The 19,471-nt window shown below is 33.0% G+C and overlaps 2 protein-coding genes across 3 annotated transcripts; both read left to right on the top strand.

Annotated features, from left to right (window-relative positions):
* Window positions 1-13,544: 13,544 nt before the first annotated feature.
* LOC110703091 lies at window positions 13,545-15,315 on the top strand. The gene is made up of 3 exons (XM_021880848.1): window positions 13,545-13,636; window positions 14,205-14,436; window positions 14,625-15,315. Exons 1-3 carry the CDS (start codon window positions 13,545-13,547, stop codon window positions 15,075-15,077), a joined length of 777 nt encoding a protein of 258 aa, XP_021736540.1. The 3' UTR covers window positions 15,078-15,315.
* Window positions 15,316-16,143: 828 nt separating this feature from the next.
* On the top strand, window positions 16,144-19,471 carry LOC110703267 (probable amino-acid racemase). 2 transcript variants are annotated; one of them, XM_021881048.1, is made up of 3 exons: window positions 16,144-16,350; window positions 16,629-17,726; window positions 18,964-19,471. In XM_021881048.1, the coding sequence occupies exons 2-3, from the start codon at window positions 16,998-17,000 to the stop codon at window positions 19,243-19,245; spliced, it is 1,011 nt and encodes a 336-aa protein (XP_021736740.1). In that variant the 5' UTR covers window positions 16,144-16,350; window positions 16,629-16,997; the 3' UTR covers window positions 19,246-19,471. The 2 variants fall into 2 exon arrangements, with proteins under 2 accessions (XP_021736740.1, XP_021736739.1); XM_021881047.1 differs by having other exon boundaries at window positions 16,144-17,726.

The raw sequence follows: 19,471 nt of genomic DNA on the forward strand, positions 1-19,471 counted from the left end.
GCAGCACAACACCCACAACCTTTAACCCGAGGCGAACCCGGTTCATCAATCTTATCCTGGTTCGACCGTGTGGTCTTTATCGGCTTAATATTAATCGTAGGATTATTAACGTTTAAGTCATCACAAAAACGTGATTGTTGTCGTTGTTGACCGTGTAGCGGTCTATTTGGTAGAGTGAATTCTTGAGAATAAAAACGTGGTTTGGTCGAATTAGACGTGTTTCTAGGCCGAGTTATTTCACCTGATAAAAATAAGTCGTCCCAAACAAGGCCTGAGGAGCCTTGACGCCTGAATGAAATGTCTGATCTTTGTAATCCTCCTGCACTTACTTGCGCCATTAAGTTTGATTTTCTCTCTCTCTCTTTTTTTTTTCTTATCGTGTATGGATAATGAATTGTTGTTTCAGTTTTTTTGGTTGGCGGGTTATTTTAAGGTAGGGGGTGAACTTTTGACACTATTTATAGACTATAGAGGGTTTGAAGGAATAAAATAAGGGGTTGTTTAATAGGAGTACTAAGTAGTATAAGATTCGGAGATTTAATTTTCTTGAGTGTATCTAAATATAGGTGTCATAAATAAAGTTTAAGATTTAAAAAAATATATTTTGTGGAGTAAATTTAAGATTCAAGACAAGAGATACTTGTTATGGATAAAATTAAGTCTTTGCTTTGGATATAATTAACGTTTAAAATTATCCTGGTTTTTAAAAAAAAAAATATAAATTCTTAAATGGATCTGGTTCACACTAATTTATTGTGGACCACTAACATTATAGAAAGTATGGTTGTTTTATTAACAAAAAAAAGGGTCACTATAATTTTTAAAAAAGGTCACTATGTTGAAATAAAAATCATTTTGGTAATATATAGGCCTAAGTGGATATTTTTGTAATAAAATATTTTATATACTAATCAATATGAATAATAAAGGCCACTATGCTAAAATTAGGGTAATAGCGTCGTATTTCAAGTTCACAATATTATTAAACGTTGTAGTAGTTTTAATAAAGGTTACTATGTTAAAAATAAGGTTACTATGTTAAAAATAAGGTTATTATGTTAAAAATAATGATCACTATATTCAATATAATGTCAGTTGCGTGTGTATAGACCTCAGGTCCACACAAGTGTTTTTGAAAAAAAAAAAGGTTTAAAATTATCCAGTGGTTAAAAATTAAAAAATAATAATATAATATAGGTTGAACAAGTCATAATCTGTTATAACTTATATGAAATGTAGGATCACAAACTTGTTTCAAAAAAACAATAAAAAATAAAAATTGTAGGATCACAAACTTTTTCTTCAAAAAAATAAATAAAAATGTAGGATCACAAACTTTGATTATTGTCTGAAACTAACATATTTATTCAGGTATAGTCTTGCATAATTCAACATGTAATTTAATTTGCTTACTATAGCTTAATTATTAGCTATAGTATGACCTATGTCATTATTTGATATTATTAATGACTACCTAATGACTATTTACAATTATTACGCTCGGCATAATATATTAATTATAATACAGTAGTGGATCTTGTCCGAAAATATAATAGGGTCGGGATTTAAATATTTTACCTCTTACTCAAAACTAATAAGTATACCCTAATATTTTATAAGTAAATATCGGTTATTTAAAATCATTGACTAATTGATAACAATAACTAGTGTGTGGCGCGGGCGTTGCATCGGATTATCACTTTGATTAAATTGTTTCTTTATGAAATGTATTAGCATCTATTATGTATGTTATGCATAAATGTTAAACATAATGTTACTAATTAACAAAGAGTATAGAAAACAATTTTTAATACTCTATTGTTTGAGAAATGTTGATTTTATTCTTCTTAATTTTTTTTCAAACTGCTTATCTCGTTTTCTTTTTAATTGGTGCGTGTCATTTATAGTTATATTTATTTGTATAGATGACATGAATTATTATTAGCTAAAATGGTAAAGAGTTAGATCTTATATTCTCAAGGTCAATGTTCGAAACCCATTGAATGGAAAGTCTATTTAAAAAGAAACTAGCCTTCTGGCCCGTTCCATGCACGGGTTATTACTTAGAATATTTTCCTTGTAATGTGTTGCTTATTTATGTTATATGAGTCAGCACTGTTTTATTGTACTTTATATGTTTATATAATGGGGACTAATTAGCTCAACTTTTTTTTTTTACTATTACTTTATTTTAAGTTTAGGAGATGAAAGACTACGACTTTATTTGGTGTAGTTGAAATACTTAATTTCCTTACTTAAATTTGCAAGTTACAGAATGCATAAAGGCATAAACTTTATTTTTTGATAAAGAAAGTGGCATGTGGCATATGAGTGATTTGTGATGACATGTGGCATATGAGTAATGCGTGGTTTGTGTTTTTAAATACTAAGTATAGATTACTTGATTGACTACGACTTTTTGGGCTATTTTTATTTTACTTTTAAAACCAACCATTGTTGATTATTTATTTAATTAATTAAGCTTTGTTTGAATGTTGATGGAAATTAAAATTTGGTAGACAGCACAAAAATTAAACGACCATAATATAGCATATACTTCATTTTCGTTTGACACTATCATAGCATCATTGCCATACATTGATACATTGTCATAATCATAAATTCATAATGCAAAGTAATTAAGAAAAGAAAGGTCAACTTTGACTTTCACAATAATCCATTAATTATTTACAACCAATAATTGTAAATAAAATCTTTCAAAAAAAAATAAAAAAATAATTGTGAATAATTGTCAATGAATTGCTCAAATTTCAAGGTTTGTGATTTGCATGAAATCCATGAACTATCAAAAATGATTTACTAGTACTCCATTTTTTAACTAGAGAACTCTTATTTGAAAGTTATAGGAACTTTTATTGAAGGGCACAAATTAAAATTGGTCCATTGAAGATTTAGAGTGCTGCCATCAAAAGTACTTTCAGTGTACAAATTTGCTCCCTGGCCTTGAAGATTTGAATTGTTGCTACTAAAAGTGAAATGTAAATTATTATGGACTTGCAGTGTAGTGTAGGTGTTTGTGGTAGTGAGATGTAGTACTGTATAATTTGTATTGCTGTATGTGTGGGTGAAGGGGAAGGGTAGGAATGGAGGGGTAATTTGGTCTTTCCTATTCTGCCTTAAAACTTGTGCCTATTTGCAATAGGTCGAGTAATAAAAAACAGAGGAAGTATATAACTACACAAGAACATAACATACCAACTAACCGTGTACAGTGTACTCACTACTCAGACATGATTGCAGGAAGAAGGTCTGATTTGTTCGCTGTACATTATAGCAACAATCAAAATTGAAAACTATAATCTTTTATGAACTCCTCGTTTAATTAATGTCAATTTATTTACTAGGGAAATACTATACATTCTCATTTGGTCTAAATCAATCAATGTATTAATAATGAACCTTTATTTTATTATTATTTTGAAAATAAAGTATCTAGTAGTAGGATTATCCTTTTTGCCAAAAAGTATAAACTTTATTGTTATAGAGTAGCTTGTACAAATACATTGTTCTATTATACCGATACTTTTCGTCAAAATATTATATACCAATAGTTACTACTTTAGGGTCTACAACCCATTAACCCTACCTTTGCCCGCATTGTACATTTGTACTATTTATTGCTTTTTTTTTTTTTTTTGAGGAGAATGTATTATTATATATTACGAAACTGTAAAAGGTGATTGACTTAATTAGCTTAATACGAAGTACAAAGTGTAATAGTGTATCGTTAACTAGGAATATTTTGATAAAATATACTCATATATTACTGACAAGCAATATGCCTATAAAATAATATTATAATCCTAATACAATCTTTATGATTCACAAGAATCACATAATATAATATCAAATATATTCACATAACATATAATCTTATTATACCAAAGATTAAATGATTTGATATTGTATTGAAATCAAGAGATGTTCTCTTGATATCTTTAATAGAAACTAGAAAAGACGATTAACCTATAGTTAGGAATAATTTGACGTACAATATATATTACTGCAAAAATCTAGACGAGATAGAGAGAACAATTAAAGAGATAATTCCCTCTAGGGTTCCCTTGGGAGGGTTTTTCCTAGCCTCTTTTGCCAGGGTTTTTTCTTCAATCCTTCCCTACTTTTCGTAATCTCCTTCATTCTTGATTTTTATTTGTGAATTTTGTAGGGGCTTCCACTGGTTTTTACCGATGGAAAGCCCCAAAATCTCTTTAATTGTTTTCAATAAAAAGATACCATCATTAAGATGGTGTTCATGGTAGGGATTTTAATTACTTGTTTATTGAAGAATGAAGATCGAAGGTTTCACAAGTTCTACCGGAGTTTAGAAGACCAAGGAAGGATATTCATCCAAAAAATTATGCATCTGCAGATCTTATGCCGAATTAGAGCGAACTCACAAATTGTATTGCTTTGAATGAAGTTTTTTGTTAAGGCTATTATCGATTGATTATAAGTGCCGTTTGGCTATTTTATAAATGAAATCTTTAATTTTCGTGTCAAAAAAAAAAAAAATTTCTAGACGAGATGCCTAAGTAAGATTTTTAGAGCAGTCTTCAAAAATAAAAAAAAAAAAAAAAATCGGTAATACTTTTAGAGCACATATGAATTATTTTTTAGAATATGCATATCTTTATTATGTAGGTTGAAGCTTGCAGATAAGGCAAGTGTATATTAAAATTACAGAAAGCAATCAATTGAGAAAGGTAAATAAACTTAACCTTCCAAGATTACAAACATTTTTTTGTCTATAAATTCAATTCTAGTTAAACCCATAATGTATTCACTAAAACTGTTAGAATATATTGGGATATATTCCGACTTTGTATATATTAGTTGTTATATTTGTTAGGTAGATAATTAGCTTGATATGTATCCCTTAATTATAGCTAGTCACAGCCTAGCTTGACGCTTGTAATTCTTGTATATAAGCCAAGGATGCTTAATGATAGGTAATGATGAATTGAAGAGATCAGACAGAAACAGGAGAATTCCAGAAAAATTCAAGGAATTCTTAATGGATGAGAAAAAGGCAAGAAAAGGAGAAGGAAAGGCAGAAAATATGACTGGAGCCAATTTAGTGATGGCCAGTCTTGAAAATCATGAATATTATGATGAAGGATATGTAGCATCCTTGAACAATGTGATGAGTGTGAAAGAGCCAACAAGTTATAATGAAGCTTGTAAGGATTCTAAATAGGTGGATGCAATGCAAGAAGAGATTGAAGCTCTAGAAAAGAATGATACATGGCAAATAACCTTTCTTCCAGAAGGTAGAGCTGCAATAGACACAAAGTGGGTGTATAAGGTGAAATTCAATCCAGATGGGACTGTTCAGAGATTAAAGGCGAGGCTTGTTACTAGAGGGGACAAGCAAGTGAAGGGGAAGGATTACAAATCAACTTTTTCCCCGATAGCAAAGTTTGCTACTGTGAGATTATTGATTGCTCTTGCAACCTTGAGAAACTGGAATTTGCACCAGTTGGATATAAACAATGCCTTTCTTCATGGGCACTTAGAAGAAGTTTATTTGAAGATTCCTGCTGGATATCACACTTCACAAGAAGGAAATGTTTGCAAGCTGAAGAAAAGCCTATATGGGTTGAAACAAGCTTCAAGGCAATGGAATTTGGAGTTGAAAGGATTTATTCTACAACATAATTTCAAACAATGTGTTAGAGACAATTCAGTCTTTTACAAAAGGACTGATGACAAAATTTGTATCATTTTGGTGTATGTTGATGATCTCTTGATCATGGGAGATGATGAATCTATGATAGAGCATATTCAGAAGAGATTGAATGAAGTTTTCACTACAAAGGATCTGGGACATCTCAGATACTTTCTTGGCATAGAAGTTGCCAGAAGCAGTCAAGGAACCATGATTAACCAGAGAAAATATGCCACAAACATTGTTATGGATTGTGGTATGAGAGATTGTACTACAACAAGCTTTCCCTTTCCGAAAGGGATTAAACTATCTACAGAAGAAGGTGAACTGATGGAAGATCCAGAGAGTTATCGAAGACTAATTGGAAGACTACTCTAATTGAATCTCTCTAGGCCAGATCTTTCATACTCTGTCCAGCAACTCAGTCAGTATTTGAGTTGCCCTAGGAAACCTCACATGCAGGCTGCTCTACATGTGGTAAAATATTTGAAGGGAACTCTTGACCTTGCATTGTTCTATCCAAGCAGAGGTGATGAAGTTTTGACAGCTTTCTCTGATGCAGACTGGGGAAGCTGTGCTTACAGTGGGAGATCCTTAACAGTGTCTTTCTGGGATCATGTCTAATATCATGGAAGACTAAGAAACAGAAGGTTGTGTCCAAATCTTCATGTGAAGCTGACCTTAGAAGCATGTCTCAAACTACAAGTGAAGTAGCTTGGGTAACTGGAGTCTTTGAAGATCTAGAGCAACACATTGAACAACCTGTCACACTTTTCTGTGACAACAAATCTGCAGAGTACATTGCTCATAACTCTGCTTTTCATGAGCGAACCAAGCATCTTAAGGTGGATTGTTATTACATTCGTGAAAACATTGAAGCAGGGCTAATAACTACAGCTCATGTGAAGTCTTCTCTTCAACTTACAGACATCATGACTAAATCGTTGCCTGGCAACCAGCACTGGTTTCTTGCTTCCAAGTTGGGACTTGGTATGTTATCTCAAGTCCAACTTGAGGGGGGAGTGTAGAAATATACCCTTAGTATATCAGGGTGTATAAGCTTTTTTTTGTTTTTTGTCTATTTGTGTAATACACTCTGTAAATCAGAGTTTTCTAGCTGTCTTGTTTTTGCTCTTTTAGCTTGGTGTGCTGTCACACTATGAATGGTATAATGTTGGTACACTAGTGGAAAAATAGCTATCCGTAACGGGCAAAAAAGGCCTATCCATAACGGGCAGCGGGCGTTACGTATGCCACCGTTACGGATAACTAGTGTTATTTGAACGGACAGTGTCCGTTACGAATAGCGGGTTATTCGTAACGGACATTTCAAATGCCCGTTACGAATAACCCGTTATTCGTAACGGACAGTTTGACTGCCCGTTACAAATAACCCGTTATTCGTAACGGATTGTTTGACTGCCCGTTACAAATGCCGTTATTTGTAACGGACTGTTTGACTGCCCGTTACAAATACAATTGAAGCCAAATTAAAAAAAAAAATATGCAGTAGGTGATACTGCCAACATGCTATGATGCCAAATCTTTAATTACTATTATCAATATTTAATTGATTTCAAAAAACAAATTATCAATATTTAATTATAAAAATCAATAATACAACTTTCACAAATGTCCAAATTGACTTTACAACAACTCGCTAACATGAGTCAAAAGCTACTCCATAATACAACATGAAAATTTAAACAAGTTTATATTCCTTAGTAGACAAAGAACTTGAAAGATAGAATTTTATGTTGTCTTGATGAAGCTTGCTTAACAAATTTTGTACAGCCATATCTTCCACCCTTTTTAGCAACGATTCATGATTTCTGTCCAAACTGACTTGAAAAAAAAAAGGTTAAACTATTAGAATGGATGAAGTCTATCAAATGAAAATGCGAGTTCAACAGGAAATATGGCACAAAGTGTACTGATTTGCTTAGAACAACTAGGTTGTAGTACAATATTCAAGGCAAGTGAGGAGAAAGATAAAGGAAAATCAAGTTAGTTATCACTTTACAACCAAGGGAAAATCAAGTAAGGGTTACACAGTTACCACAAAATCACTTATCATGCAAATTACTAATTCAGTTTGTCTACTTGTAGTTTACCAACCAATTGTCCAACTTTTTTCATGTGCTTTCATAAAAAAATCATTAAATGAACTTAATTAAGCTATGTGTTTAGAGACGCATGATCCTCTAAAGTCTAAACTAATATTGATACACAACAGTGGGCTGAAATGTGAGCTAAGCCAAGTCCTACAAAAAGATCATTCTCACCAATACAGAATTATGAAACTAAATTAAGCATAACAGGTTAATTAGGAGTACAACATGTAGAAAACTAATTAAGACCATATAAGAGACTTGAAGAGGAGGGGGGAATAAAAATCAAATCAACCCAAATACCCAATTGAAAAACAATTTTATTCAAACCAATATATACTTCAAGTCTGCCTGAAATAAACATTGAAATTTGCAGTAATCAATAAGCCATTATTAATAATGAGCTTAGGATATTGGATTAAAACCAATAGAACCTTACAATACTAAAATTAATGACAAAAACTAATTGAAATCCATACATATTTCTACTTTACCATCACTATTTCGTGAAATTGAATATATAAACAACTAATAAAAAAATATCTACATTGAAACTTAATAACCTGAAAATTTGAAGATCATCCTACACTATAAAAAATTAAAGAATAATAGTAGAAAGATTTATTAGAAAATCCCCGGATAAAGTTGTTCATTTCATACCATATTGCACTATTAAAGGCCTAGGATTCAGAGTCAATTGGTCGTATAAGCTTTGGTATTATAGTAAATTTGTCATATTAAATAAATAAATAAATATAGAGAGTAAATTTACCATATAATCTTATACTCGTAGCATTAATACATGGCTCATGAAGCAATTACTTAAGAATTACGACGTTACATGAAACCAGTCCAATAAGAAATAATGCAGCCTAGCACCTTGATCTATCCCTACTCCCTAGTTCCCTACTAATTCAAGCTAGAATACATACAATAAAATACTACAGTTTTCAAACAATGACATTTCAACATTGAATTCAGCATGTCAAAAACTGTACAGCTAGTCAGTTTCCCACACATACATCAACGAGCATACACAGCTAACGATAGAGCATTCATCAAAACAGACAGCTTATTGACTAAAGCCCAAGTAGCAACATTAATGATTTTTTTAATTCATCAACAGTGGTTACGGGTAGAGTGAAATTACTTGTTGGATGAACCCTTGGCGGCATTGATGAGTTCATCACCAAGGCCCTCGGCAATGTTCATGAAAGCACTCTCACGAGCTCCAGTAGTAAGAAGATAGATTTCCAGATTAACACGCCTTAGTGGAGAGATATCAACAGCTTGACGCCTAACAACACCAGGAGAACCAATTCTGGTTGCATCTTCTCTGGGTCCACTGCATAAGACAACATAGTTTAAGTTCAACCATGAATTTCACTCCCTAGCACAACATCAACAACAACAACAATAAACATTAATCAATTAATAATTCGACGGAAACATTGAGTCCAAGCTGTTAATCCATTTTGCTAATTCATCATGTTCTTTTTGTACAATTTAATGATGGTCGTTGGGTCCAAGGCTGGCTTGTAAGATATCCACGTGTAACTTATTGTGAGATTATGTTAGTTGCCTGCTTTTAATTACTTTTCTAAGTTGAAACATGGGTGGGTATTAGGTAAGCCTCATTATTTTGCTCCAAGTTTTCGAAGTTAGTGGACTATCAGGAACTTAGTATTCGTAATGGGCACATGGTGTCCGTTACGAATAATTAAGTATTCGTAACGGGCAATATTTTGCCCGTTACAAATAACTAAGTATTCGTAACGGGCAATATTTTGCCCGTTACGAATATTATATATTTGTAACGGACAGTTATTTTGACCGTTACGGATATATTTTATGTAACGGGCATAGCTTTGCCCGTCACAAATAGCCTGTTACGAATGACAATTTTTCCACTAGTGGTATAAATATGAACGTGAGAATCCTCCTAGGGCATGACCAAGGAAATATTTCTGGCTGCGCCGTTATTTTCACTGAATGATGAAATAAAGATTGAATCTTTCTTCAATAGTACTATTTTGTGTTTGATGATGGCTCTCCCAAGTAAAATAGTTGCCCATATTAATATGATTGCATTGAAATCAATCTTGCTCTCGAGTAATAGTTGGTATAATCATGGGAGAATCATACCTTATTTCATCGTACAATCTATCGAACAATCTAGTTACTTGATGGTGTATTGCATATCAAGGCTGAATTGACAATTTGACAATAATCACTTGCTTGATGCTAATTAGATGGCCAACTTGTTACAACTTACTGTTATGTTAGTGAATTATGAAATTATGGTCACTACTTTTATAATGCTCGTCCTAGCGAAATAAATGTTAGTTGTTTTTATGCTCCTATCTGTCCTTATGATCCATTTTCTGCAAATGTGTACCATATTATCATTAATATTTTATAATTATAAAGTTATTAACAGTATAAAAGCTTGATGATCTAATCAAACACCCAAGAAGTTAAGGCAGAAAGTAGCTTTGTACTATTATTTCATTATCTTTTATATATGTGTCAAAATTGATTTTAAAAATCCAAAAAGAAGTCAATGACTCAATGTATAATTAAGAACCAAATCACTACTTGTAATAAGCAAAATAAGTACTTAATGGTGTATTATTTAATTAATTACTAGCTTCGCAATAATTAAGCTTAACAAGAACCATATAATCAATAATCATATATACGTAAACGTACTGTTGTATACTCGTGTAATCTTATTCTGTTGTTTCTTAATAAAATAGAGTTATTTTGTTATGATTGTTGCTTAGTATAAAAAATGAGAACTTTATTATAATTTTAAAATTTTAAAATTATTAACCTTAAAAATGTCATTTGTGAATTACTACCCATAAAAAACTGTACTTTGTATATTGTTAAAATGTTAAAGTATAATTCTAACAACAACTATCTTTTTCTCTAATCAACCTACTAATTATCTTTTTTTTTTTTGACGGATACTAATTATCTTAATGACATTATTATTCAACCAAATTATAATTAGAGGTTTTTAAACCTTAATTAATTAAATAAACATCAACCCGCCCACACATCACCATTGCATCACCTCCAAAGGCCCCCTTACCACCTCCAACATATCTCCCATCATGAAACCCACTCCCCTTTCACTGCCCCCCCCCCAAACACAAAACACATCCCTTCCATTAGGGATGAGCATGAGTTAGGTATCCGAATCGTTATCACAATATCACTATGGATTCAGGTAGCCAATAACAAAAAAAAAATGATATCCATGCATGAATCGAACCGATAAGTTCGATTGCTCGAACTTCGAGTACCAGATTGGTTATCGAATACCTAATATGATATCTAATAATTAAAATTAAGATTTTATTATTTAGTTAATAATAAGTATTATGATATCATTTAATTCAAGACTAATTAACAACAACACCACAACAAGATGCATGCTGACCAAATTAATAATAATATTACTTATCATTGAAATTAAGTAACACAATAAGAATTTCTTATTGGCTCGGATCGGATAACTATTACTTTTATAATGATACCTGATCACCTACCCGATTATAGGGATTTAGGTACCATATATCAGAATTCACAAATCATATCCCTTCGCACCTAAATAAGCATCTACAAGCATAATACATAAAGAAAAACATAATTATACATTTTCAGGCCGGATTTTTTATTTATGCGCAAACCCTCCTAAATGGTCGGGTCGTGCGAGCTTTTCGGGCCGGGCCAAAAACATTAACTAAAAATGCATAAAACCGCATTCCCAAACTTGCCCAAAAAAATTAAATTTCGGTCCGAGCTAGGCCCAATCCGATTCTGGGTCGGAAAAATCTTACCAAAACCCTCCCAAAATTGGTCGGGCTATCCTTGGTCAGGTCTAGAAAAACATCAAATTTTCATATCAAAACCCAACAAAAACAAAACTGATGAAATAAGCGGTCTAATAAAACAAATTGCAACAGCCCAAACTCTTCACTTGTACCCCATGTGGAGTTGGGCTGCCTAATCTAGCCTAGTTGCTTGTTTAGGTCAGTAAACTGCTTCTCAATGCTGGCTTTGTACTTTTGACTTGGACTTGAGCTTTGTTGACTTGAGTTTAAATTCTCACTTATCTATTACTTGATATGATTTTGTAAATTTTGTAAATTGTGATTTGTGGTGGAAACACATAATTATTGTATAACAAACAAGATAAGCAAGATTGTCAAGCTTTTAAAAGTGCTAAATGAAGTTCAATTTGTTCATAGAAAACAAATTAACTTTTAAAAGAAAAGTATAATCATAATGACTAATTCTAATGATAACCGATCAAGGGGAAATACAAAATGATTATGAGAAATTTTCCTCATTTTATTACAAGGATTACTCTTATGCTCTAATTCTCTAAATGTATGATTACTTCATGACTTCATACAATGACCATAATTGAAATCTTGGCAGCAAGCGGCTTGACTACAATAACATTTATATGTAAGACAACAGTAAACTGTTTGTCCTTCCAGAGGTTGTGGCTGACCAGAACCTGCACAAATTAGTGAATGAAAATTAATTGTATGCTAAAACAAATTGAATCTATTATAAATATTAATGACATCCTTATGGCTAAATAAAACAATAATTATTATGCATTCTTCTAGATGTTGGTTAGGTTTTTTTTTTTTTGTTTATTTCTTTTTAATGTGATGTGATTATCATGGATTATTTAGATTTTTTTTTTTGAAAAAAATGGAAACTAAAAAAGTAAAAATCCAACCTTTTGGCGGTCTGACAAAAAAAATCCAACCTTCAATTAATCTCATAAAAATCCAACCTTTATACCCCACATTCTCCCACAGATCCATTTGACCTTGAACCTGTTAAACAGGTTATTTTTTTTTTCTCCTTCAATTCATCCTTCCTTTCTCTTTCGTTCTCCTCCATATTTCCCGGTCACTAACCACAACCACCCAACCACGACAACCCAAATCACGACCACCCAACCACGAGTTTATGGCTACCTTAGTGCGTGCATCCATTACGAAATATAGTATGAATCATTGTTGTATAGACCTAACAAAACCAACTAAATACTTGATTTACATAATAGACTACATTTTAAAACCCATTGTGGATGTGGCCTGATTCGTTGAATTGAAGTAGTCCAAGTAATTTGACCATCCTCATTATTAGAGGTTCATACTTTAAGCCTAATCCTAACAAAATTACTAGTACTCCGTATTATTGTAATCGATACATGGCTAACTTTTAATGTCGCAATAGTAACTATTGGATTATGCTTGATATCACTGTAGTTTTTTATAAAGTCATTGTGATATAGCCTATAGGCCCTCTTGAAGTAAGACAAGTCATATGACCATCCTCATAAGATTACACAAGTTTATCTTCCTAATGCTAAATGTTTGCAACTTATGAAATCACATTGTAATATACCTCATATATTATTTTTGAATTATAATTGCAATATACCTTTTTTAGGGAAATAATTGTAACAATCCTTAAATAGAGCAAGGTAAGATTTTGGTTAAAAGAAAATCGATGATTAATAAGATGACACGTGTTAGGCTAATATTGGTGGAAAAGCCTCATAGATCGTGAAAGTGCAGAACCACTAACCATCCATGAAGAGGTTGACTTACCAAATATGGGTTGAAAAAAGGGCTGGTCCACTAAAAGTCAGTTACTAAGAAAAGAACCTCAAAAATAACAGAAGAATGCAAAAAACAAACATGAAATCATCTCGAAAATGGGCAAAATCCATTTCTTCTATTTCTTCTTGCCTTTATTTTCTTCTCATCATCTTTCAAGTCCCACTTTTCAGGTACACATACACTGATTTTTTTACATCTATTCGTAGTTATAATCAATTTGACACGATAACTGTTGCTACAATAGTCACAATGTTCAAATTTGTTTATAAAATCGCGTTTATAGACTTATTATAGTTAAGAAATTGATCAATGTCCATTTTATGTGTTAAGATTGTGTGTTATTTAGCATCAACTAAGGTGGATAATTGTTGTAACATGTTTCCATCTATAGCTAATGGTTAAAGTTGTTCATATAATGTTAATGTGGTGCGGAAATAGAATGGAAATGGTGAAATCATATACTTCTGTATTAATAAATTCTCCGCCTCCAAAAATGAGGCTTATGAGAAAGTAATTGGAATTCAATTCATATAGTTACCTATCTTAGGTGATGGAAAAAATCTAACAAGTGCTATGCCAATTTGAAGACATTTAGAATTTTCGAAAAATACATATTTGGATATTTTGATGAATGTTTTCTTGACATTGAGTTTATAGCTAGAAAAATGTTGAGTACAACATATACAATGGCCAAATCCTAGAATCATGAGAAATATTATTCTTGCTTATGAATTACAGGGTACCATGTCGAAGTGGAATATGCATAACTCCGGTTCAAGTAACATCTTCTCAGCTAATAGCAAGCGAAGTCTTGCCTGTTTCATTTGTGAAGATCCTTCTTTACCCGGGTGCTATTGTTAATGCTCTTATTAATGGTATAAACATCCCCAACTATGATGATTTGCTAGAAATATATAACTTTACTCATGTGAAAGAGGCTTCTGCAATCATTGATCTTAGGCATCTTGAGGTTTGTTACTACTAATTACTATTTAAACTTGTACTATTGATCTTCTGATATCATCATATGACTTAGATTTTGTTCTTTTCACCTTCGATTAGTGAATTTAAGTGAAAAGAATGACACCTTAATCTTAATCACCGCGTTAGTGCTGCTGATGTTTTCATTTTTGCTGTATTCCTATGACAGTATAACAGATAATAACTCTTAACAATTTTCTGAGGACTGTGATTCAGATTCTAGCAGGGAGCTACTTCTGTGTGGTTGGGGCAATACTCGGTCTGCTGAAGAATGGCAGATTAAGCTTATTTGGGAGTTTGCTGCTTATATGGGGCTTGTTTAAGGAAATCATGAGGCAAAAATCTACCTGTTTAGACTATTGTCAGTCAGTTGAAGTTTCTCCAATCATGTTAGTAGCTCTCTTTACCGCGTTATCATCTATCAGAAGCGATGTAAGAGCTGTCGTAAAGAGCTTTCAAGCACACCAATTAGCAACAGCAGCAGTTGATTTGGATGAGCATATAAAGAAAAGGAAGAAGGATAGGGAGATGAAGAGGCTTGAATGGAATGTCAATTATGTTAGCAGTACTGCTACAACTCCTAGGTCTACAAAAATTGCACAACAAGGAATTAAAAATACTTTTTACTGAATTTTCCTCTGCTTTTTTTGTACAAGTATGATTTTATTCATTTATTGTTAGTATTTTCTAGTTTTTGGGGTTTTTCCTGGTTGATTTCTAGGTTTCTTTTTTATTTGGAAGGCGAAAATTGTTACAAATCCAAATCTTCTATCACATTTTTGTGTGATGGCATATATTTTAGCAGTGAAACACAACATCAGTTTGCAATTTTTTTCATTGAAAATTTTGAGTTTGGGTAGGCGTTCATATCAGCTATTACCATTGGGGTGCAAGCTTCATTTCTTTACACTAGTGATTTGCGAGTTAAGATTGATAAAGATGGTTCATTTGATAGACGATTATAAGGGATAAATTGATAATGATGATAACAATTTTATTCTCCTTACTGATAGTTTTTAGCAAGTGAGGAATCTGTGACAAACTAACAACTTAACATGTTGCATGAAGACATTCCCTTGCTTAAGTGGTTAAGTGACTAGAGAAAACTAGAGAAGATCCATCTCCATGATGACCATGAATTAAATGAACTTTCTCTACTCGGTGGATAAATTACCCACTAGCAAAAGATATATAAATTCAAATACATAGTGGTAGCGAGTGACTATGGCATTGAGTTTAGCAAGTTGACAAAGGCATTGTCGAGATGTATTATCAATCGTGTTGGGTCACAAGTCATACCTAAGCTAATTTTTTTATAGACATAAATATGATAATGAACTAGGCATAAGCACAAACCGATATACAACTAGGATGTGTCATTTCTCGTCTAGGTTGTCCATTCATAAACTGGAATATGATCCGTAATTAGCGAGTCGGACCTACTGATAGTATCGAAACTTAGACACGCAAGTCAAGACATGACCTAAATTGTATATCTTCATCTCTCTCATTCTTGTTATTTTGATGCTACATTACCTTAACAAGTCACAATGACATTAGTCACATTACCATCAAAGGCACCAATCATTCATTGTCCAACTGGCCATATCAAAAATTGCTCAAGTTGGAACAAATATGATATGATCATCAATTATTTTGCAACTCTTGTTACCATATATAGCCAAAAATCACATTGATTAATTATTAATTACACATTTAAAACTCAAATCTGATTTTGGCTCTCTGTATTGGACCATCCCCATGACTAGAATGTTTGGTGTGAATTTAATGGCATTTTCACAGGTTTTCTCTCTCCTAATTTCTCATCAATCTGCCCATCACGATCCCACCTTTTGTTGTCCTATGTTTCCAATTTCCCTTTAATTTATGTTGAAAATGAAAGGTGAGAATTTTAGCTTCATGTTCTCAAAAATCATGACAAAAACATCATAGAGAGCCACAATTTTTTTCTGGTTTTGAAATTTCTATCAATTTACTGTCATTTTTTCTGGGCACTTTTTCATAACTTGGGAAAGGCCTCAATTCTTAAAAAATTAATTGGGTTTTCTCAAATTTTTTATTTGCTGAGTGTTTGTACTAGTTTTGGGATCAATATTACAGGAAAAGAATTTGGGTAGGGTTCAAATTCAAATATTTGAGTTGGATTTTCCCAATTTGCAGATTGCTTGCACTAGTTTTGTAATCAAATTACAGTGCTGTCAACAAGATAAGAACTTTGGAGCAAATTTCAGATTTCTGAAGTGGGGTTTGTTCAGTGTAGCAGATTTCTGAGTGATTTACAGGTAAAATCAAATAGTTTCTGAAGTGGGTTTTGCTTGGATGATGTAGAAATGTCTTTTTTTCATATACACATTCATGAAACTTTGATTGTGAAGGAATGCTTTTTTATAGTAATTTGAGGCAAACCTAGAAGTAGGTGTTTGATGCCTTGGTGTTAGGATTCGAGCAATCGAACTGCAACACTTGGGTATTGATTAAGGTTATTGGTTTATAGATGCAAGCAATTGATTGATGAATGGTATATAAGAGATGTTTGATGGAATTATGACAATGTCTTTTCATACATTGAACTGTCCAATACATTTTTTAGGGAGGATATATAAACATGGCACTTTAAAAAGCTCAAGAGTAATTCCTGCTTTAGCTACTCCCCCTTCTTCAATACTTGTGCACACTGGTGAAAGTGACAACTCTTTGAAATGTGGGGGAAATTATGTTCCAAACATGTCTTTATCAAAGAAAGATTTTAGTACTAGTTCCATACTTAACCAAGGAAATGCAATTGGTGTGATAGGAGGAGTATCTCTTGATTCTACATTAAATTTCGTGAATAAGTTTGTTCGTTGGGGATCAAAGGAGGGGAAAGATTGTCCTCCCTTCATTCTTTGTTCTGATCCGCAGCTGATGGAGGAGTTGTTGATCTATGAGAGAAGTTCTTTTCCTTCGTTGTATGTTCAAGTGAGGCCTTCTAATTTGGATCATACTCTGATTGTAGAGAACTTGAAGCGCAAAAGGGCGTTTCTGGAGCAAGGGGGTGCCCAGTGCCTTGTGATGCCTTGTCATTTGTTGCATTCATGGCATGCTGATGTTTCTAATGGATGCAGTGTGCCCATTCTTCATATGGCTGAGTGTGTGGCTAAGGAACTTAAGGAAGCCAAGTTAAGGCCTCTTGAAACTGGATGTCCTTTGAGGATTGGTGTGGTTGGTAGTGATGCTGTACTGAAATCAGGGTTCTACCAGGAAAAGCTACAGAATGAGGTATTGGTTTCGATGCTTTGCTCCTTTTACTGTGCACTTCATACAGTCTGGATTGAGAATATTGATTACGAAAGCTTGTTTATTGTTGGAATGTGCCATTATCAATTAGGTGGAACTTGCATATTGTTTTGAATTAATGACTAAGAATTTGCATTGCTTTAGGATTTTAGGCGCTGATCATGCAAGCTGACATATCATGATAATTTCCGTGAATGAAACATGAACTCAAAGTGCTGAAGTATTTTGATCTTGTGAAGTAACTAAACTCTTGCATGAAACTTGTAGTTGTATAAGTATGAATCGGAACTTGTCTTTTTAGTTCAAAAGTTTCATTAATGTTGCTGGAGCTTTTACGTACATAATTGTTGAACCTTGTAGAATGTTGAGCACTAGTCTTTTAAGGTTCTTATTCACAGTAATGTGTAGACAATATGTAATGTCCAAATGTAGAAGTATACAAGAAAAACCTGTTTTTGATTCCTTGAATCCTCAACGCACCCTACCTCCCCAAGTATAAAATAAGAAGAAAAAAGTTCTTTTGTCTTTCATCTGCTTTCTTCTTGGAGTCTATGACTCTATAATGATGAAATGTGCTGGCAGTATGATTGGGATATAAGTTTTGGGTTTTGCTGGAATGTACTTAAGTCAAACTGTTAAAGAAACGATACATGTGAGTATCTCATGAGTCTTTAAAATAACACATCTCTTCTTGTTCCAGTGCCTTTGCGTTACCACTGCTTAGCCCTTTCTGTTGAGCTTCCCATAACATTTAGCATGTTTAAAAGGTTTGTTCTATGCTGATCAATTCTGATAGAGAAGTTTTTGCTTTAGTTACAAGCAGCACTTTGAATTTGAGCAATCTTGTTGTGATTTTCTATATATTCATCAGGGTTATGAGTAGAGTTTTCTGTTCTATATCGAGTGTTGAATTTTCTCTACAACCTTTTCTGTTGTTAGATGTCTGATGAGTTGCTGCAATTTTCTTGGGCATCAAGTTCTAAGATGCACAATGGTATTTTTTTTTTTTTTTTAACCCTGGTTTGCCTGCATTCTGGGGCATCTGTTGAAGTACAATGTGTGTTTATGGTTTATATACAATTTGGTTTTGTAGCTTTGCATTATGAATGTGTGACACTTGATCTCTCTTATTTAACCCCTGCTCTTATGAGTGATCAGGGTTAATATAACACCACCATAATATACCAATAATTTGTCTTCCTTCTGAATTCCTTGGTAGGGATTTGAGGTCGTGCTTCCAGATAAAGCAACCATGGAACACACCGTGCGTCCTGCCATTGAAGCTTTGGACAGGAAAGACATTGAAGGGGCTCGGAACTTGCTAAGAATTGCGCTTCAGGTTCTGTTAGTGAGGGCCGTAAACATGGTCATCATTGCATCTCATGACATGCATGAGCTTTTACCCCCTGATGACCCTCTACTTAAGAAATGTATTGATCCAATTGATGCTTTGGTGAGGTCAACTATCAAATGGTCTCAATCTGTGGAAAGAAGTTCTTAGTGAGCAGATCTTATATTTTCATTAAGCAGTATGAATCTGAATTATCATTATGTAAATGCCTCCTTTTATAGCCATTTATTGATGCAGGACTTTTGTCTGTTTACAGATTTTATTGAAATTGTATTGATTTCAGGCATAGTAGTGAAGGACGATTGTAAGGGTAGACTTAATGGCAAAGTTCTGCAATTGTTTGATATTCCACCCTCTGCAAGTGAAATTCAGTCCA

This window comes from Chenopodium quinoa, unplaced genomic scaffold (assembly GCF_001683475.1).
Source record: "Chenopodium quinoa cultivar QQ74 unplaced genomic scaffold, ASM168347v1, whole genome shotgun sequence".
Taxonomy (NCBI): Eukaryota; Viridiplantae; Streptophyta; class Magnoliopsida; order Caryophyllales; family Amaranthaceae; genus Chenopodium; species Chenopodium quinoa.